We start from the raw sequence: 23,181 nt of genomic DNA on the forward strand, positions 1-23,181 counted from the left end.
CATGGAAGAGTGCGAATGTCTTCAGATATCTGTCAGCCGTGTAACTGAGGCGAAATGTGGGGACCAGCCCAGTATTCACCTAGCGGGATGTGGAAAACCGCCTAAAAACTACATCCAGGCTGGCCGGCATACCGTCGTTAATCAGCTGGGCGGATTTGATCCGGGGCCGGAGCGGCTACCCGAATCCAGGAAGCAGCACGTTAGCGTTAGGGGAATGCTTATCACGATTTCGTAATTTTGGTCCTGACTATAGGAATGTGGAGGGCAATGCCCTCCGGAATAGGATCTTTTTAAAATGCAGTGACATCTTCAAAATTCCTTGGAAAATATGTCCGCAGGTGCTTTTCTTGATAATTTTTACGGCGTGCAAATGACAGACTCACCGAAACTTTTCCAGTCCAGGTGGTTTCCACATTCCTTAGGGCACATTTTATAGGGAGTTTCCTTGCTTCAGTTGTTAATCCTTGACAGATTACAACACATCCATGGTTTAGCACCGTTTTACTGACGCCTCGAAAACTCATTTTATTTCAGTTGAAAATATACAGGGTGTTCAAAAGAAAAGTGTAGAACTCTTTGGAGGTGGTAGTACTCATCCGAACAAGAAAAATAAGTCCAATAAACATGGATCTGGAAGTGCATACTTTCTGCGATAGACACCTGTTTACAGGAGGTGATCAACGTGGCAACCATTCATGACAATGCGCGTCTCTACCCTCCGGCGTAAAGAATGACGCACCCTTTGAGGTATACCCGGTTGTTATTGTACCTGCTGGCACACTTTGAAGACGCAACCCTATTCCTCCAAGTGATATTTTAACCAAAAGTCTAGGGAATTGAGGCCTACGGACTAGTAGTCAGTCATTATGATCCAGCGGATTCAGGGCGTCCTGTGGATGACATGGATACAGCAACTGTTCATGACGTACCCCCAGATAGGAGAATGAGACACGCCTTCTGTTGCTACTAATCGTCGCACACTGGTCCGAGGGGCTTCTTCCACCCAACGTAGCACACTTCTTCCATGTCACGCGTGCGGACTGCCGAACATATTATCAGAGCGCATTCTGCGCTGTGGATATTTCTCAGCGAAGAGAGCACGGGTTCGCAGGTTATGTTCATTTGCTAAAACTTGGCAGAACATCATATCCACCATTTCACTTGTCGAGTAGTAGGTTTCCATTGCTAACAAATGGTGGAAGAGAGAAAATGCAAACGTACCACACCATTTGTACGTATAAGAAGCGCAATAACAGTAAACACAGAAGTGAACCCGCGTTTGAAGAAGGTAAAACACCATGATACATACCCACTGCTAAGAAGCGCAATAACAGTAAACACAGAAGTTAACCCGCGTTTGAAGAAGATAAAACACCATGATACATACCCAGTGCTGACAATACTGTACAATAAGGCGCACAAATACGAGGAAAAACCAACGTAGCCAACAACACGATTCGAACCACACAACTGACTGTGGACCATCTAATGGTACGTAGAGTACTGTGTGTAGGACATCATAACACCATGCCGACCATGTGACGGAGCGCCAATGCAACGACAGCACTAACATCCGCAACAAAGCGTCGCGTAGCCCTTCCTGTAAACACGTGTTTATCTCGGAAAGTATGCGTTTCCGGGCCCATGTTTATTGGTCTTATTATTATTGTTTCGGTGAGTACTACCATCTCTCAAAGTATTCGGGATTTTTCTGACACCCTGCATAAGTAATTTATTCACAGCTGTTCGTATAAGTCTGTTAACGTTGTGGATTTTTGCGCGTGAAGTCGTTCAGAGTTTTTAAAATATCTTTATTTATTAGGACGTTTCGGCTAGTACCATCATCAGATTAAAATTCAGAATCCGGAAAATAAGTTTGAGTGTCATTTGCAATAAAACCTATGCCCAAGCGGGGCAGCCGGCCGAAGTGGCCGTGCGGTTAAAGGCGCTGCAGTCTGGAACCGCAAGACCGCTACGGTCGCAGGTTCGAATCCTGCCTCGGGCATGGATGTTTGTGGTGTCCTTAGGTTAGTTAGGTTTAACTAGTTCTAAGTTCTAGGGGACTAATGACCTCAGCAGTTGAGTCCCATAGTGCTCAGAGCCATTTGAACCATTTGAACCCAAGCGGGGCAGTGCCTCTAACCGAGCCCAAGACGTAACTTCATTTCGTTTCCAGTTTCTCGCAAACTACTTTCTCGCTCGATGCTTCACTGAAGTGTTGTCGGCGAGGTGTTGTAGAAGCAATGAATTCACTCCGAAAGGCTTATTTGGCGGAGAGCTTGGACGTAAATAGCCTGACTGCTGCCCTTAACCGAAAATCAAAACCACATTGACCGATTACTTGTAGAACCTAAACGACATTCAAAGGCATTGTGTTGGTACCTCACTCCTACTTTCAAAACACAACGCACCGTTTAGGCATACGGGTAGCTTTTATTGCAGTTCACAATGAATTTTGTTTTATGAATTCTAAATTTTGATCTGATGTTGGCAGCAGCCGAAATGTCACAATGGATGAAAATACATTGAAGAGCCAAAGAAACTGGTACCCCTGCCCAATATCGTGAAAAGCCACCGCGAGCACGCAAAAGTGCTGCAACACGACATGACATAGACTCGACTAATGTCTGAAGTAGTGCTGGAGGGAATCGGCACCATGAATCCTGCACGGTTGTCCATAAATCCATAACAGTATGAGGGGGTGGAGATTTCTTCCTAACACCACGTTGCAAGGCATCCCAGATATGCTCAATAATGTTCACGTCTGGGGAGTCTGGTGGCTAGCGAATGTGTTTGAACTAAGAAAAGTGTTCCTGGAGACACTCTGTAGCAATTCTGGGCGTGTGGGATGCCGCATTGTCCTGCTGGAATTGCCAAAGTCCGTCGGAATGCACAATGGACATGAATGGATGCAGGTGATCAGACAGGATGCTTACGTACTTGTCACCTGTCAGAGTCGTATCTAGACATGTAAGGTGTTACATATCATTCCAACTGCACACGCCCCACACCACTGCAGAGCCTCCACCATCTTGAACAGTCTCCTGCCGACATGCAGGGTCCATGGATTCATGAGGTTGCCTTCATACCCCTACAAGTCCAGTCCCTTGATACAATTTGAAATGCACTTTTGCTCAGTCGTTTTAAACCATGGTGTGATTACATGTATACCACGTAATTTTTTTAGTCTGATGAAGACTGCCCTAGTGCAATCGAAAACGTGGTCAATTGACAAACGGTGCAGAAGAATATGCGGCCTAGGTGTACACCATGGAGGTGTACGTGAATGGACCTCGAGGAGAGGTGGTAACGGGAAGGAATCCAGTTCAGACAGAAGGGACCGGATGCGAACCGCAATCGTTAGCCCCGACCTAGGCCGCCGATGCGGGAGATAAACCGCCGTGCTTGGGAAAAGGAGACGGTAATTCGGGTGTGCAGGAGAACTACGAACGTGTGCAACGTAACCGGCGAGCAGTTGTGCACGCCCAGAAATGTAGAAAATTGACGCGATCACTGCAACCGTCTTCAAAAAATACGTGCACGATTCTGTCGCCAAGAGGATTGATTGCCAAATCAGGTATGTGAAGAAAGTCTTCCCTGCTTAATGTTCCGCAGTCACCGCGGTCTAAACTTGTAAACGTGCTGTACAATCTCTCAATGTGGTGAGAAGTAAATACAGTTTCTTCTTGTATCTCCGTGATCGCTGTTAAATACGTTTACTACATCAACAAACTGTAACATAATAAGTGACATCAGTCCTGTAATAAAAGCTACCATGATGGTAAGCAACGATAATGACCAGGTCTTTCGTGTATCTTTAATTTTAATCAGTATAAGAGACACAAATTCGCAATTGTTTACTTTCAAGAAAAAATTTTGTGCTGTTACTTTTTAACAAAAACAAATACAAAGCTTGGCTTATTCACCCATTCCCGTCTGATGCAAGCATATAATGAATTTACTGTCTTTCTCATGTCGCCAGTTATGGACCTTTAAGTGCTTCAGCAATTTTCTGGCCATCAACTTTCTTTTCTATGGTTCCCTGACATTGTCAGCAGGTAAGCGATTTCTGAATTTGAAAAATGTGATCCTCTTACTAGATAAATTTTATTTTCCCAGAACGCAGTAATTACATATATAGACGACTAACTTCGGCAATTTATATTGCCATCTTCAAATTATCTACATACATCAACTAGTCACAAACATATCTGAGGGTCACTCGTTTGAGAAGACGCATCAGTGGAGTGGCACAATAGTTGATTTATTTAGGTGATCTGAAGATGGAACTCCAAACTGCCGAAACTAGTCATCTATACATGTAATCACTGTGATCTGGGCAAATAAAACCTCTTAAGCAATTGCGTTTTTCACTTTTTTTTTCCTTCGGCATCTGTGCTGCCGATATCTTAGATCCCACAAGCAACTACCATGTCTACTCTATTCTTATATTATCAACTTTAAATTTTCGTCATGCACTCCATCGCTCGCACAATTCAACAACAGTAGTTCGGAAGAGAACAGCAGACAAATACTCTCTGTGCTGCTAACGCCGAAGCGGAGAGGATGTGAACTGCTTTGATTGTTCGCTAAAGCCCATTTTACACGAGCGGCTTTCTGGTCAAAATCGATTACTCGCTGTGGATGCGCGCCACGTGTTTTGCGTGCAAAGCAGCCGCCAACCACGTCGCGAGTAGGTGGAGTTGTGCCTGAGTCTGTTGCAGATTGCGCATGTGCAGAAACACAGGACTGTGGTGTCGTCTGCCAATATCAGAAGTTAATTTGTTCCTGTCGAGCTCACTCCTATTACTCTAAAGGATTTCGTGCTTCTGTGTCTTCTTCATCTCGTTGTTTGTTTTGCTCTCGTGACATAGTGGAAAAGTGGCTGGAGGGAATGGTATTTTCCCTACTAGTGTTCTCCCACATGGGAGACAAAATACCTGAAAGCAACAAGATATTTACGTTTTACAATACCTGGACAAAAAAATTCCTACACTACGCATAAATAATAACGTAAATAGATGAACGACTTTAATGAAAGGTGTTTTAACACTGAAAAAAATCAGGAACAATAATTATCAGTGTTTTTAGCACTTGTTAGAAAGGAAACAAGATACAAAGCATAAAGTAAAAATGCACCTTCTAAATATTGTTTGATGTGTTTGGAAGTATATATTTCATCGAGAAAATAATGTAGATATTCTGAAATGTTTCACCGGCACTTTTCCTATTCTTATAGTTCTCAATTTACCATGTGACTTTTGTACTGAACGTCGATTATGAATTTCGGTTTGGACATTATCATTGCTTGTTTCTAATGTCTGTTACTACGAGGGGCACTCAAATGAAAACGAGACATAACACATTTACCCCACTGTCAGACAAGACGATCAATGCCTTCATGGAAAAATGTTTGCGGCTGCCTACGGAACCCAGATTGTACCCAGGGGTGCACCTGTTCGTCTGAAGCAAAGCGACGGTCACCAATGTCTTTCTTCAGGAATCCAAAAATATGGAAATCGCTTGGGACCGTAAAGAAGACCGTGTAAGGACTTCCCAGCGAAATTCTGCACTATAGTCGACACACCCTTGGCACCACGCGGGCCCGTCTCAGACATCTTTCATGCGGTCCCGATTGCTCCCCAAAGGCGATTTCCATATTTTTGGAGCCTGAAGAAACATTCGTGCCTGTAAATTTGCTTCAGGCGAAGAGGTGCGCGCCCAGATACAGTATTGGTCTCGCAGTGGAATAAATGTATTAACAATTATCGCGATGACTTTTCAAACAATGAACAGCTGATTACCTTCGGTTAGATTAGGTTAGGTTACTCCATCTGTCTCGTTGCCATTTGACTGTCCACTATACTGTGAAAGGGGCGATGAAAATTTTTTCGTTTGGGGGCTTTTCTGCAGCACACAGGCATAACGGCGCGACTCCGACGCGGGTATATAGGCACCGAGATTATCCAAGGCATTCGAAGGGGAACTTTTTGATCTCCCCTTATATATTTCGAATTTTTCGTAAAAGAGTGGTCCCTGCTAATCTCACTCCCGCCGGTTGGGAGCCAAACTGCAAAGCAGACAGCTCTCAAAACAACCCAGTTTTATCGATGATGTGCAAAACGAGAACGACCACTCGTGACAAGTGAGACTCAGTACGGAAATAAAACGTCCGCCGTAAACTCACTTGCCACAAATGGAAACTTCTTTATAAGCCGACGACATGAATTTTCGTGAGAAAGTGGTCATCTGGAGGGGTGGTCTTCTTAAAGGGTGATCAACTTAAAATGTGACGCTGAAATAATCATTTAAACACAATTAATGACAACTGCTACAATGAAAAACATAATGGGATAGCCACTACAAGAATTACTTTATCTTCACTATCTCTGTTTTTGTTGTCACTACACTGAAGATCTGGGTTGGCTTCTGTAACAATGTCTTCCCAGTTACCAACAATACTGAAGCGTTCAACTTCTTCGTTCATCGTAGAAACATCCAATTCAATACTGGCAGCATGGCGCACCTGATTGAGAACGCTTACTGATTCATCGTCACCTTCTTCTTCCCCAGCGTCCTCATTTTGTGAAGACTGCAAATCAGAATTAATTAGCACTTTCTAATTTTTGTTTTTCACTTTATTCCACGCACTTTGAATCCAGCTGATAGATCACCTACAGTCACAGACTTAACTAGATAATAAACGGATGTAGCGTTGTCCATTTTCGCAAATACAGATCGCAAAAGCTTCTTTTAAAAGACCGGATCAATCCTTGGTCAAGACGTTGAAAATACGCTGTTGTGTTGAGAGGAAAATTAACTTCCACATCTCAAACTTTTCGCTGCAATGGCATGTTGCATTATCTACGAAAAGTAAGATTTTACGTTTCTGAATGCTCATTTTTTAAATTTAAGTTATTCACCCTTCAGAGCTTTGTCTGGCAAAGCTTCATGTTGTAAATGCCACTATCGCAATAGCCGCTTGTATTTATAATTAAGTCTCGACATCCAGTCGGATACTAAATCTTGATTAACTTCTGCAGGTTATCCACAGACTGCTCGGAAAACAATACTATACCCCTGCATTGAAATTAGGACTTCCAAGATCATAAGCAAATTTAAGAGTTTTTTCTTGTAGCATCGGACCACTAACGGGCAATCTTTTGGGACGTGCTCTATAATCCCACTCCAAAAATGGTTGCCACTGTTTTTCTTTGAATTTTTGCTGGCGTTTTCTTCCCATTCCTTAACATACCTGCAGCGATTCGCAATGGTATTCTGCGTTTGACTTTTTCCACAGTTTAACTTGTTAAACTCACTAGCTAACTGACGCTGAGATATTACTTTCTCAATTTCTCTAATAACGGAAATTCACTGTTCTGGTAGAAGAACAAGTTTTCTTTTGACACTTCAAGTTTTCTTTTATTTGGAGTAGCCATGGCTGCCATGATTCTTTATTACAGGGGAGAATTCCGTTCTGTTTGCGGTTAGACGTACAAATGACAAAGAAATTTTAAAGATCGAGAAACCTTACAGTAATACCGTGTTTCAATTCCTTCTATGATTGATTGTGGTCCTCTTAAAAGGATAACACTGTTAATTAACGAGTGGTCGCTGGTCGGGAAAAGGGGTGCTCATCTTAACGCTAGAATATTAGTGGTACTCAATTCGACAAACAACTTCCCCTTCAGTACCCCAGAATTGTTGTGGACGGGAGGGATGCGCCGTCCTCGCAGCAAGGCGAGGGTTTATAATTCCACCACCGCGTCGCTTTTACTAATTTTCCTGACCAAACCTAGGTGTTGTAGTCGAATCGACGAAGGTATACGTACGGAAGGGTTCGAAACTAGTACAGTATTCTAGGGTTAAAGGGGACAAAGGCGCATTGGTGTTATGGAAGTTTATTTTCGTTCCTTAAGACTATGGTAGTTTAGAGAGGAGGTCGGCTTAAAGGTGTAGTCTTGAGAGGTGTCACTGTAGTCGATTGAGACAGTCATCGTGTAAGAGGGGCTTAAAAGACCAGAGAAAGACGGGCGAACACAAACGCATGCGAAACGAACTCCGTCGAACGCCGTTTGCTCGCGCTCGCCTACCTTTTACAGCGGAGAGACGTACTGACGCACGTCCGCTTGTTTTCGCTCCGCCCCTAATGTCACACAGAAAGCAAGGCCGTTAAACACCACTGAGGCCGGCTGATAACAAAACAGTTGGGAAGCACGGCAGGCCGAAGGACGCAGGGGAGCACCTGTGGCGGACACGGGCCACGGCGGCGCGTAGCACGGCCCGACAGTTTCTCTTATCACGCGCTGCGCCTTGGCCCGGCTTTCACCCGCGTACTGGGCGGGACGTGCGCGACCGATGCGCGCAGTGCGTGTTGCGTGTGCGTGCGCATGCGGCCGACCTTGCCGCGGGTACAGCTAAGCTAAAGGTTACCAGACCGAGCGCCTGCCGCCGACAACTAGGCACGGGCGGTCAGGCGAAATAACTTTCACTCGGCTGTGCAGTCGGCAGAAACCAGAGCGGCACGCCGCGCCGCGCCTCGCTACCGCCGTCGCTGCCCTTGCATGCTCGCTGGACAGACAGCGCAAGCGGAACGGACGCCTTCCGAGAAGCCGGCGTCTCAAGTCTAAAATCTCGTCGAGATGTGACTAGTTGTAAACGCCTATCTCCCAATCTGTGAAAGTGCAAAGCAGATATCCTCGACAAAGCAGAGACCAGACGGTGTCAAATATCTGTATTACTACACGGCTAACCCGATGTACGGTCCTAATTGCAAGTTACCTGTCTACAGACTACCATTGGCAACAAAATTTTGATTTTCAGTTTTTTATATAATTACTGTCGAATTTAAAATGCTGACATAATCTTTCCGTTAAGACGTATCTGCCCATTAGGAGGTATCTACCCATTTAGGCTAAAGGCTTAACGAAGTAAGACAAGTATTACTGTTGGAAACTGTGTATATGTCTTGTGGCAGCTTAACTCACGGCGCGCAAATTACCCAGACCATATTCACCTAGTACGAGGGGCGTTCAATACGTAAAGCGACACATTTTTTTCTGAAAGGAGACTGGTTTTATTCAGGATTCCAATACACCGTATTGTTCCCCACTCTTTTGTCTGAAAAACCATATTTTTCAACATAATATATGTTCAATACAACAACCTAACATCACCTTACTGGGAGCACCTGTATATCCACAAGATACCACTATACTGGTCTAAGTCGGAGTCAACGTCTGGCTGCGTAAATAACCTAACAGCCATCCATGTCCTGCCTCCCGCGGAGTCCGTTCTTCATTGGGCCAAACAGAAAAAAGTCGGACGGTGCGAGATCCAAGCTGTGTGGTGGATGAGGAAGAACAGTGTGTGCAGATTTGTGTGAGGCCTTGAGTTGTCATGTAGAAGCAGTTCGTTTGCATTTTTGTGCGACGAATAGAATGAAGTCGTTTCTTCACGATACACTTGAATTGATCGTTGCACCCTGTGGGAGGGCATCAAACAAGATATCTCCTTCAGAGCTAACGGAGACCAACACCACGATTTTAACGGCTGAGGGTGTGGTTTTCAGCTTTTTCTTCGGAGGAGAGGTGGACTGCCGTTTTGTTGCCGGTTCGAAGTGGTGAATCAGTGTTTCATCGCATGTGACGATGTTAGACAAATAAAACTGATGATCAGCCACGTAATGCACAAGCAATTCCGCAAAGATGGTCCTTGCGTTGCTCTCTATGGTCTTCTGTTAGGTGGTGAGGAAGGCGGCGACAACACTCCTTTTGAGTATCCTAACTAGTGGACGAGTGTGACAGCGCAATCAATAGAGACATCCAGCTGCGCAACGACGTGTTCGATTGTGATCCGTCAGTCACTTCGAATCAGAATATCCCCACATTCCAACATTGCAGGAGTCACGCCTGTGCGGCCGGCCGCCACACGAAAGATCGGGGAGGTTTTCGCGACCTTCTTGAGATGACAGACGCCTTGCTCAATACCTCACCCTTACTTTGTTCGCTGTCAGGCCTCCGTAGACATTCTGCAAATGCCTATAAATATCTGCGATGCTCTGCTTTTCCGCCTAAAGGAACTCAACGATAGCTCTCTGCTTGGAACGCACCTCCTTTAAAGACGCCATTTTGAAGGCTAAGTACAGCGCCACCACCTATCGGAACTTCATGAAATTACATGGGCTGACGCGAGAATATTCCCCGATATCCCACAACAAATTCCGCATTTTTTGTAATCTTTTTTTCAACCGAAATTGGCCGAGAAATATTTCAGAATGAGTGCACTTAGCGACTTTTCAACAAACTTTAGGCATAATTTCAAACCTTTTCTAAGCTTCTCTCTTTAAACATCCTTACCGTCAAACATTTAACTGATTTATAATGAAATCGAAAGTTCTAAACTGTTTTATACTTAGAACTTCGATTCTTCAAAGAATGGCGGATGAAGGATTTACTGGTTCAAGCCTAACGGAACAAAAGGTATGAAACAGTACGTGTTCAGCACAGCACTGTTTCGAAATGGAACGTGGGTCGTGCTCATCCATAAGTAGAAAAACTTTTTAATGTGAAGTGACAGAAGAATGTTAAAAATTGGGTGCACCGTCACAGTCGAAATAAGGATGCACTAGAAGGAATTAGTGAGGAAATACGTATAACTTGCTTCTGCTTTTAGCAGTCGTCTACCGTAGGTCGCTAGAGGAGCGACGCTTTCATAGTGACTGGAAAAAAGCGAAGATAGTTCCCATTTTCAAATAGGGTCGCCGCACAGATGCGCACAACTATAAATTCTATAACACTGACGTCCGGCTGATGAACAGTTTCTGAACACGTTTTACACTCGCGTATTACTATGTTATTACACAACTGCCTAACTATCAATGGAAAGTCACATCCATTAAATACCTGGAGGATGCTTCCAGAATGGTTTAAAGTGGAACGACCACATAAAACTAATCACAGGAAAGGTAGGTGCTAGACTGAGATTCAGTAAATGATTCCTCAGAAAGTGCGGTCCATCAACAAAGGAGGTAGCTTACAAAACCCTTGTCCGACAGTTTACTTTAATACTGCTCGTCAATCTGGGACCCGTACGAGACAGGATTGAAGAGGTCTAAGAACACAGCGTTTCGTCACAGATTAGTTTAGTATGCGCGAATAAGTCACGAAGATACTTACCCAACTCTAGTGCCAGATGCTACAAAAGTCATTGTGTATCACGGTGTGGCGTACTGTTAAAATTTCGAGATCATAGTTTCCATGAACCGTCAATTAACATATTGATTCCTCGCGAAATACCGAGAAGATAAAACTGAAGAGAATTGAGCCCACAAAGAGGCACAAAAACAATTCCTCTTATAGTCCACCAATCCCGATTGGAATAAGAAAAGGGGCACAAAAAATTGTGCACAAAGTTCTCTCCACTACAGACAACAACGCTCGCGAAGTATAGTTGTAGATGTGGATGGGGTACCACTGTTGGAGAAAAGGACGTATTGGTAACTTGCACACACTCCTGTCTGCCCACGCGTACTAGAAGCAACTGAGAGCTCTTATGAAAAGCCTGCAGCGCTAAGTTTCGTTACTGCACGTTAGAGAATTTTCTCGAAATCAAGCAGTTAGTACTGGCTGCCAACAACATGGTTTAGGCGCAACATTATGGCGGAATATGTCTTACAATGCTAGAAAAATGAAGCCCACAGTTTCTGACAGTTCCTGTACGCATGCGCCGCTTTTATTTGCGCATAGCACCATTTGAAACTCAATTACTGATCTATTTCTGTAATTTTTCCTTGAACGATGCAATATGACCAAAGTGCCTAACAGACTCTACTAGGAAGAGATCAAATGGACTTGGAGAAAAGGAAGAAAAATGAGCAACATAACCTTTTCTGCTTGGCTACATTGTACGTGTGTCTGTATGACTTTTTTTTCGGCCTGTTATGAACAAAGACGCGCGTGACGTGATTTCTCCGCTCACTGAATAAAAATACGTAGTTTAATATCAATCGAAAACTGCTTGTTTCTTCAGCAAGTAGCGACCATAGTCCTAACACTGGTAACTTCTTTCAGCTAGAGCGTAATAGTGGACTACTACTGAAATCTTGGCTGATGACAAACTGACCTGTATCGTAGACGGAGGTCCTGATCGAACTGTTGCGTAACTTGTAACTTGATAACTACATTCGCGCCATGTTTAACGCACCTTGCATATTTAGCGCACTTTTCACTATAAAAACTAGGACTGCATGGTTAATTTTGAGAACGAGTCTCCGATGAGTATTTTGGTGCGTATTATGTACTCGTAAATAAACTATGAAAAATGGAAAACTTTCTGAAACTATTACTTATGAATCTCAACTAGAATCAAACCACTTCTCAGTAAAATGTTGACTGCTGAAAGCCTGTTGCAGCATGCCTGCCGGTGTAGTGCAGCTGCCAAAGCACCCACAGCACCACCATAATGCCGTGAAAGTTCTCTCGCTACACTTTCCTCTACGGTCAAAACTTTTTTTGCGGCTGTTCTTCACCCATCGCATTTCGCTGGAGCCGTTCTCCCGGAAAATGACGTTCTTGCCAACGTAGTTTATGGTGAGATCGTGGAGAGAAGGCTGACTACGACTCTAAGCGTCCTAGGAACTATTTCACCACTACACCAGTCCACTGTACACTCAACTTCAATCACTGACTGCGTGTCAAGATTGATAGATGCTATCACAGAGGCATACATGACAGTATATTTACGAAGTAGGTTCGGAGCGGCGTTCAAAAGTAAATAACGCGCATCTGAAGAATTATAAGATATTGCACTGGCGGACACAAAATATCATCTGAAAACATTCGCTGGGTGTGTTAATCGCTCAGATGTTAATAAAACTAACAGTATAAGTAAACGGAATTTAAACATATCCTACAGATGTGTTACATGTAGCAACAGTGTCTACTGCTTTGACAATGTTGATACACTCTTCGAAATTCTGAAGGTAGCAGGAATTATACACAGAGAGCGAAAGCCTATTAACAATTCGTACAGAAACCAGACGCCAGTTATTAGAGTCGAGGTGCATGAAAGGGAAGGAGTGATTGAGAAGGGAGTGAGAAAGGGTTGTAGCCTACCCCCAATCTTATTCAATATGTACACTGAGCAAGCAGTAAAAGAAATCAAGGAAAAATGAGGAGTAGGAATTAAAGTTCAGGGAGAAAAATATTAAAAAAAATTGAGGTTTGCCGATGACACGGTAATTCTGTCAGAGAGAGCAAAGCACTTGGGAGAGCAGTTGAAAGAAATGGACAGTGTCTTGAAAGGAGGATACAAGATGAACATCAACAAAAGCAAAACAAGGATTATGGACTGCAGTATAATTAAGTCAGGTGGTGATGAGGGAAGTAGGTTAGGGACTAAGACTTAATGCTGCTATATAGGCAGCAAAATTTCTGACAATGGTCGGAGTGAAGATGATATAAAATGCTGACTAGCAACAGCAAGAAATTCATTTCTGAAAAATAGAAATTTGTAGTACCGAATATGGGGAGGGAGGGAAGGGGGGGGGGGAGAGGGAGGAGTGTTGAAAGGACGACGGATGAGGGATTATAGAGAGACACCAAAGGATGGAGACAGTAAACTGTTTCAAAAGGATGTAGTTTGCAGTAATTGTTCAGAGATGAGTGGGTTGTACACGATGGATTACGGACAAATTGATTTGTCTTCATTGTATTCATTGTATTCATCTCATATGCATCTGATGGCATATGTGGGTAATGGGCATGATTCTAATGATGTAGAAACAGCAGTAAGGGAAGGTTACAATTTAAACTATTGTCGACGCGAGATTAACACGGCGCGCTACCTGAGATGCTGGACTCTTGTAGCAGACCATATATATGGGTGGCGACATGAGGTGAGCGGCGAGCGGGTGTTCGCCCAACAAGGCTAGGCACAACATAGAGACGCGTGTAGCGCGACGCGGCGCAGCGCACAATTTTGTAACTTCACTGGTTCAAATGGGACCGCGCAAATTGCGACGCGACGCGACTGGGACGCGACACATTTCAACAAATTAAATATATCTAATCATGACACTCTTATAGGATATTCCTACTTTCGTAATAATACCGACCATTTTCTTCATTTGTATAGCCTGTTGTATAATTAGTTTATTAATGCTCATAATGTGCCTGCAACAATTGAAATGCTTTCTCTCATCGAGGCGAACTAATAAAAACATTGTTATTTGTGACTGCTTTTCGTCTGTTTTCTAGCTTTCAGTGGAAATGTGATGTTCACATGCATGTAGTGCAGTGTGTCGTATTGCATTATTACATCCATATCCAAGTAATCACAGTGAGACTTCTGTACTTCAGATCTTGGACGCTTTTTACCAGGAGCACAAAGGGATTACACCTGTGGAGATTATCCCTTTCTAATTTTTTGCAACAGATCGTATAGATAGGCCAGCATACTAGGCAGCGAGAAGATAACCTTGTTTTACTTTCCTGCCTTGCTTCTTAACCACATGATTTTATAATATTCCTTGCTTCCTTATTCACTACCTTCTGTCCCTTCTTGCGATCTGAAAACATCGCGGAGGCATATGATACAATTCCAGCGGCCAATGGCTCACCAGTTACTGAAGTATGCATTTTTCTTGACAGAAGAAAAACAAAACTACACAGATATAAATAACAGAAAAGTATAATGTACTAACGAAGAAAGCTGGAGCGCTTAAATGGCGAAAAACGAAACACTACCCAAGGGCAATAACATGTAGTACACAGTAAGGCAAAATTTATCCTATGGGCATACTATGGGCTCATATGCGCCGTTCCGATGTGAGCATATGGCCGGGCTACTTTTCAGCTTCCCGCCTCAAATTTCCCACGGTGCTAGCGAGGCACGCGCGACGCGGGAAACTGTGCCACAACCACAACGCCGCATGACCTGGCGCAGGCGCGTGTCGCGTCCCAGTCGCGTCGCGTCGCAATTTGCGCGGTCCCATTTGAACCTAGCTTCCATGTTCGCGCGCGCGCGCGCGCAGGAAAAAAGAAAAATCACGGATATTATCCTTTGCCTGTCTTTTCATCATAACGGCACTGACCGCACACGGAGTAATTCTTATTTATCATGTTTCATTCTCAACACAGTACTGAAATATAATCCCCGAGGATGCTGTTGGAGATGACGAATGGAACTTCATCATGTACAGCAGAAAAATAAACGCAATTCTGATACTGATTGTTGTCTCTGTGCACGTCACACTTCCCATCTATGAAAAGGAATTGTCCAACACACTGTTCTCCAAAAATTTAAACCTCCCAGATTATGTCTGCGCGTCAATATCCACTTACTTTAAGCCGAGTCACGTGATGCCAACTTTATGTGGGAGAACGGTAAACAAAATCAGTGAGTTGGGTCACAACCTGTTCCAAACAGATCTCCTATTTAGAGGGAAAAAAATCGTCAAAATTTAGTGTCGCGTCTTCATTGAAATTCTCTACGAAACCCTCAGGATATACGGAGGTACAAAACAAGTCATGTGTGTCATTTTATATCTACAAGCAAATCCAAGTAACGTACATATTAACCGCAACTTCTTTTGTGGTATTTCTATTCATATTTACATATTACTATGTTAAAAAACTGTTTTCACTTAACCAACGTGGTGTGCGCCCAATACGGTACACTATTTAGAGAAAGAGGAAGGACAGTTAATATTTAATGTGAGGTCGATGAACTTAGACATGGAACACTATACCTGGCGCAGGAACACAAGTAAATGTGGTGAGGGCCGTGCAAGGGGGTGGGGGGAGTCGTGATACTTAAGGAATTATCCCGTCATTCACCTACAGTTTTCCCAGGGGAGACTGTGGGTGGGGGGAGATTTCTATCCCACACTTACCTATGCGCCCCTTTGTTTTCGAGCTGAAAAACAACCTTCATTCTGTTACTGTTTACAACAGCCTTAGAAAAGAGAAAGGGTAGATGGAATGGTAGACTCGTTAAGCATACGCCTGAACACCCATAAACAGGACAGGTGGTGGACATTAAGGACGGGTGGACGATGCAGTATGTGGAGTGCGAACAAGCTGTCGTAACCAAGGTTGACCGACCTTATTAACTAGCTAGAGGTTTCAGTCATCCATAACAGACCTTTATAGACCCAAGCTGTTCACAGCTCAGAATTTCCGGAAGGCAGCATCACCTTTTGGGCCCACTTTTTTCGTCCTGATCACAATTTTTATTTTTTTACATGATATTTTCAACTTGTTTCGTAACAGGAAGAGTATCTTGGTGAACGCCAAATGCATTACTAAATTAAATTTTTTTTTTCAATTGCTCACTGAACTAAAATCAAAGTCCTTCTCAAGGTCTACTAACAAAATTACTAATAGGCATGACCACTTGATATACATACAGACCTATTCACTACAAACCACAGGAATGAAATTTGAAAGCACTGACAGTAAAGGCAGGATGACTCATCAGAACTTGTAATTCTATGGGAAACTTTGCTACTGCAGCACAACAGCTGCCTTATGACCTGTGTTGGAGCTCCACATCATCAAGGACTTTTGTTTACCAGCAGGAGATTAGTCCACTTAGCCTTATGAGAAGAATGAACTATGCATGTAAAAGGCTGGGAGAGAGGTGTGCAAACCACATGCTCCCTCTAATGCATATGTCAAATGGCATTGCAGGAATAGGATGACAATGGGTGGTGTCCTCTCAACTTGGCCACAGAATTAGTTTACAGAATGAAAGTTGACTTACGATAGGCACGTTCCTATTTAAATTCAACACCACAGCCTTGACATCATATTTGCTGTTTTGGGAAGTATAAGGAGTAGAAGTCCCTGTATAACATAGGTGATAGTGAGTTTATGAGATGAAAGAAGAAAATATAAAAATAAAGCACCAAAAGGAGAATATAAATGTCTACAAAATGAGAATGAGAGAGAGTGCAAAATGGATAAACAGAAATGGCTAGAAGACAAATGCAAGGCTGTAGAGACATGCACAACTAGAAGAAAGATAGATGGCACCTGTACAAAAATTAGAGAGACATTTGGAGAAAAGAGCAGTTGTATGAATACCAAGAGCTCAGATGGGGAGCCATCACTAATCAAATAACGAAAAGCTGAAAGCTGGAAGAAATATACAGAGGGCCTATATAAGGAGGCAAACTTGAAGACAATATTATAGAAAGAGAACAGAAATTAGGTCAAAATGAAGCAGGAGATATGATACTACAAGAAGAAGTTGGCGGAGTACTGAAACATCTATGAAGAACTAAAGCCCCTGCAGTATATGATCTTCCCTCAGATTTACTGAGATGCTTGGGAGGACCAGCCATGACAAAATTATTCAACTGGGTGTGCGAGATATAAGAAGCAGGTGAAATACCCTCCCAACTTCAGGAAGAATGTCATAATTCCAATTCCAACAAAGGAAGGCGTTGACAGGTGCGAATAACACTGAATCATCAGTTTAATAAGTCATGGCTGCAGTATAATAATACAAATTATTTACAAAAGAATGGATAAACTGGTAGAAGCTGACATCTGGAAAGGTCAGGTCAGGTCCCGAAGAAATGTAAGAACATTTGAGGTAATACTGACCTACAACAGACCCTAAAAGATACGTTGAAAAAACACAAACCTCCAGTCATGGCACTGGCAGATTTAGAGCAAGCTTTTGACAATGTTGACTGGAAGACACACACTGAAATTCTGAAGGTAGAAGAGCAAACATTCATGGAGAAAAAGGTACCAACAACTTTTACAGAAACCAGTAAAAAGAGTCGAAGGACATGAAAGAGAAGCTGTAGTTGGGAGGGAGCGAGCCAGTGTAGCACATGTTAGCCCTGATGTTATTCTATCTGCCCACGGAGGAAGCAATAAGGGAAATCAAGCAGAAATTTGGTAAGAGGATTAAATCAGTCAATGCTGAGAGAAGTAGGTTAAGAAATGAGACACAAAGAAGTAGTTGAAATTTGTTATTTGGGCAGCAAAAGAATTAATGAAGGTGGAAGTATGAAGGACATAAGAAGCAGACTGGCAATAGCAAGAAAAGCGTTTCTGAAAAACAGGATTATGTTAATATCTAATATCAATTTAGATGTTAGGAATTCTTGCCTGGAGTGTAGCCTTGTATGGAAGTGAAATGTGGACAATAAGTATTTGAGACAGGAAGAGAACAGAAGTTTGAAAAAAAGTAGTGCTATAGAAGAATTCTAGATTAGGTAGGAAATAAGCAGGTATTCAATTGTAATGGGGGGGGGACATAAATGTATGCACAACTTGGCTAAAGGAAGGGAATGGTTTAGAGGGAACATCCTAAGGTATATAGGAAATGTCAATTTGGTTATGGAAGAAGTTTGGGGGAGGGGAGGGGGGATTACAAAGGAAGAACAAGACTTGAATACAGTTGTAGGTTTTGCAGAGTCTTGCACAGGGCAGACTAGCATGGAGAGCTGCATCAACCAGTCTTTGGACTGAACAACGACGACGACAACAACAACTATCGATCAGCAATTTTGATTAAATCCTTAACTTCTAAAGTATCTCATTAAGCTGGAATATGTTGTGGACAGTTGTCTGTACATTATACATACAAAGTGGTACTATACCTCTCTACTGGCAACTAGAGATGGGCAAAACTGTTCTTTTCAGAGATCGGACCAGAACTGTTCACTCCCTGAAATGAATTAGCTCTTTTTCATGACTCACCACTCATTCACAACAGAAAATAAATGGAAGGCACATTGCCCTTTAAACTTGGTTTATTCCAGGACTATACCTGTATTTTGATCTTATTTGATCCTATTTTGAAGTAACACAGATAATGAGTAAGAATTTTGTATTGTTTATTGAAATTTCCACGATAGGACAAAGTTTTTGATTATTGATTTATTTTGCACTATCGTGGTTTTTTGGGTGATCGGAAAATGTTGTAACTTGAGATTTACATTAACAATATATTTGGCTATAATGTATTAAAATTTCATTAACCTCGTACAAATACATCGCAAGCCATATATTTTTAAAGTGAACATTTCCTTCCAAAGACGCCTAAAATCGCAAAATCCGTACTACTATAAGAAAAAAATATATAAATTTGACTGTAAGACCAAAGTGCTGCATATAGCCTTCCGCAGAATAAAACAAGGAAAAATTGGTGTATCACTTTTGCTATACGTTTATCGGTTCGCTCGTAATTAAAGTGTAAATTCGAGTGACCATAATAAAAAATCCTATAGTAAGAGGAGCCATCAGGAACCTAATCTGATAAGTTTGAACAAATAAAAATAAAATAAAAACAAATGATGTATACATAACATAATTATGTAATATACATAACGGTATTACTACGAAGAACACTATCCAGTAGAGACGAACTCCGATGCAGAGGCGCTGAGTCAAGCAGGTCGAGCCGCGAGCTGTATTACTGCGCGAGCTAAGACCCCAGAGACCAGAGTGACACCTGAGTTGCTTTGCTCAACGCTCTGGCAGAGTCGAGAACGGTGGGGTGAGCGTTGAGCGGGCGAGTTCCGAGGGTGGGGGGAGCGGTGAACGGCCACCACTCACCCGCTCGGAGACAAATCGTCCGCTCTCATGCGAGCAGGTTGTTGCAAGTAGTTCTTATGTTCTCCGCTAGGAGGCTCTCTGTCCTGTTGCTCGCATCAACTGCCCAGAGGGCAGGAGGTGCGACTGAAACGATCGCTGACGGAGTTCAGGTGCGCCAGACACTGCACGCCGCAGAGGAAGCACAGAGACGGCACGGCATGTGTGAAACACAAAATCCAATGGGGCACTGCACAATGCAGGCAGCCAAGGCAGAAGCAGGGCAGAGGCCGGCGCTGGCTGTGTGTGGCGTGCAGTGTGCTCTGACCAGCAGAGGCCCCACTGGTCTGCTCCGACTCACTCTCTCTCTCTCTCTCTCTCTCTCTCTCTCTCTCTCTCTCTCTGCTGTGGGAAACGTTTGGAGCTACCGTTCTTTTTTTCTGAATCACTGATTGTTCACTCCTTTGAAAGATTCAACTCTATGAATTAGTTCAGGAGCGGATCCCCCATCTCTACTGGCAACAGATCTCAATCAGCAAAGATCCCTGCGTATCAAGGTTTTTACTCATTCTTTTGTAACTGAACTCTGATGAACAGAAAACTCTTAGTCAAAGAAGTACCTTTCGCTCTTACATAGCAGAATGCCAATCAACACCAACAGAACTTTTTCCTCTTACAGATGACTATCAGAGTAGGTATTCTGTGTATGACACCAGCAGTCAAATGGACAATAGTGCTTTGTCATAAGTAAATTTACAATAAATTTATCGGAAGACATTATTAATAAGGGACATGCAGCTGTTACAGTTCCAATTTTCATAAGGTTTTTGCTTCCCATTTTCCTCCCTAAAAGTAATTTGTTTTGTCTTTCATTGACATGAATAATCAGTGACTTACAATTACTGGTTACATATTTTCATTCCAGTTACAAAATGATTTACATTGACCTTACTATGAGGAAGACATGACAGTCATAAACAGTGCACCTACAAGCTGGTAAAGGAACATTTTTAGGACAAACACAGGCACAACTATTATTATTATTATTATTCCTATTTAGTACTTAATGCTGGTGCTGTTTAATATCTGCATAAAACACAATGCACTTCTGGTTTCAGATGCAGCATCTGGGGGCTGCTTGCCATACTCACAGCAATAGCTGGAGCAGTAGTACTACCACGACCTCCTTCTGGAGCTGAACCAAGGAACAGGAGAGACATTCGTGCAGCAACTGTGGAACCAAGGTCTCACGTGACATCAAGTGAACTGCCAAAACAAATACCAGCACCACCATCACGAACAGTAATGCAGCATAGACCTACACCTGCACTGATTCAACTACAGCTGCGCTGGGAAGACAGGCAGCGCCCATCAGTTACACTGCCTCCAAGACTTTTTACACCAACAGTGCAGCGATACACACATCGTACTGACTTGTTGCCCAACACTGTCTAATTCTTCTATGAAACTGACTGCCATCTTCCACTTTGTCACAGTAGGCACAGATTTTCAAAGACTGTTTTCACTGTGATGAGATGTAGAATTGTGCAACACGATCAGGTGGTGATTTGCAACTGAACTGTCAAACTGAACAATTTAATGAAATAGTTGTATTTCCTATCAAAGAGATACCATATCTGTGGCAGTTTGGAAATATTTCTGAGGCATCATTCAGTCTCCCTATGTGTACACAATTAATAATGTGAGTTAACTGAAAAGACATACCGGTAACTGCAATTTGCAATCATTACTGAGAAGTAACTTATTGTAGTCTGTAACTTTGATGGCCCATACCATCAAAATAAGCTGGAACCCTCAACACAAATTTATGCCCAAGTGGCAACTTGAAATCCTGCCACTCTGTTTTAAAAACAAAGCAAAGACTGATTTGTCCAAAAGATATGTTATAAATGTGTCTAAAAGTTGTTGTTGAATATATGTGTATGTGTATAGGTGGGCGTGTGTATGCAAGCAAGTTTGCACGCAAGTGAACAAACAGTTCATTATTTGTATACCAAAATTGTAGCTGCAGACATACATTGTTCTTTCTACTAATATCTTTTGCTCCAACAGGTTGGATGTCAAATAGAATTAACAATTGTACGAGTCTGTATAAAATTGTAATGATGACAAAACATGCCTAACTTAAGAACTCTATACAATACATATTATGAAGGACTTTCTTGGGGGGGGGGGGGGGGGGGGGGGAACTTTGTTTGTCTCAATTACTTATGGCAAATAATAAATGCCAAATCATGAAACTGTGTGAGTACATGAAATGCACATCACAAAAACAAGTCTAACTGACTGTGATATGCAGGTCCTACTCAGCAATCAGTGTACCAATGGTCTCAACAAGTGTATGGCATTCTTTGTGATGCCTTATTCTGTGAGATTTTTAACAGTGTACATAACTGTTTTTACTTCTGATGGAGCATTAAAACTCAAGATGTTCTTGACACTTTAACAAACGATGAAGTTGTGTACTGCCATCTTGTTTTACCCACTCCATTATACATTCATCCACATTGGTTTTATAGAGCACATGTCACACAAGTCAATAATGTCAGTTGTATCAGTTAATATGCAGTGTATTCAAAAAGTAATGGGAATTTTGTAATTTCACATTCTGTGTTAGTATGATTCATGAAATTTTGTTACTGTTGTGTTCGTATATATGTCTAAAAAGAATCTGTACATGTACACCTATGTACATACTCTGCAACACAAAACAGGGTGTGTGATAGAGAGTATGCTGCACCACTACTAGTCATCCCTCTTCTTGTTCCAATCGCAAACAGAGCAAGGAGAAAATGACTGCCTACGTGTCTCTTTACACGCCCTAATTTCTCCTATTTTTGTGGTCCTTGCATGAAATGTAAACAGACAGCAGTAGGAGCTTTCTAAAGTCAGCTTCAAATGCAGGTTCTCTAAAACTTCTTAATAATTTTCCTCAATGAGAATGTTGCTTTAGTTCCAGTTACTCCGATTTGAGCTCCCAACGCATCTCCATAATACTTGCATGTTGATCAAATCTACCAGTAGCAAATCTAGCAGTCCACCTCAGAGTTTCTTCGATGTCTTCCTTTAATCCGACTGAAACACTTTAGCTACACTAATGGGTCCCATCAGTGTTCTATACACAGTTCCCTTTAAGGATGAACCACACTTTCCTAAAACTCTCCCAATAACCAAAGTTGACCATTCACCTTCCCAACTATAATTCTTACACGCTCATTCCATTCATATTGAACTGCATCATTATACCTAGATATTTAATCAACCTGAACGTGTCAAGTAGCACACTACTAAAGCTGTATTCGTACATTATGGGTCTGTTTTTCCTGCTCTTCTGTATTACCTAACATTTTTCTACATGCAGAGCCAACTGCTACTCATCACACCAATTAGAAATTGTGTCCATGTCATCCTGTATTTTCCTATAGTCACTCAATGGTGACACCTTCCTGTACACCTCAGCATCATCAGATAACAGCCACAGATTGCTACTCATCCTGTCCCTCAGATGATTTGTGTGTATAGATAGTATTAGCAGTCCTATCACACTTCCCTGGGGCACTCCAGATGATACCCCTGTCAATGTTGAACATGCATCATTGAG

At 42.5% G+C, this 23,181-nt stretch overlaps 2 protein-coding genes across 3 annotated transcripts in view; one reads left to right on the forward strand and one right to left on the reverse strand.

Moving 5' to 3' along the window:
* LOC124615361 overlaps positions 1 to 21,746 on the forward strand; it is a 49,457-nt gene extending 27,711 nt beyond the window's left edge. The window contains exon 2 of the mRNA XM_047143177.1: positions 20,678 to 21,746. Within this exon, the coding sequence (XP_046999133.1) occupies positions 20,678 to 21,014 (337 nt within the window). The 3' untranslated portion in view covers positions 21,015 to 21,746. The remainder of the gene's footprint in view (positions 1 to 20,677) is intronic.
* LOC124615360 (unconventional myosin-Ie-like) overlaps positions 1 to 23,181 on the reverse strand; it is a 384,348-nt gene that overhangs the window by 257,896 nt on the left and 103,271 nt on the right. The window lies entirely within an intron of this gene.

The sequence above is a fragment of the Schistocerca americana genome, chromosome 5, assembly GCF_021461395.2.
Source record: "Schistocerca americana isolate TAMUIC-IGC-003095 chromosome 5, iqSchAmer2.1, whole genome shotgun sequence".
Classification (NCBI taxonomy): Eukaryota; Metazoa; Arthropoda; class Insecta; order Orthoptera; family Acrididae; genus Schistocerca; species Schistocerca americana.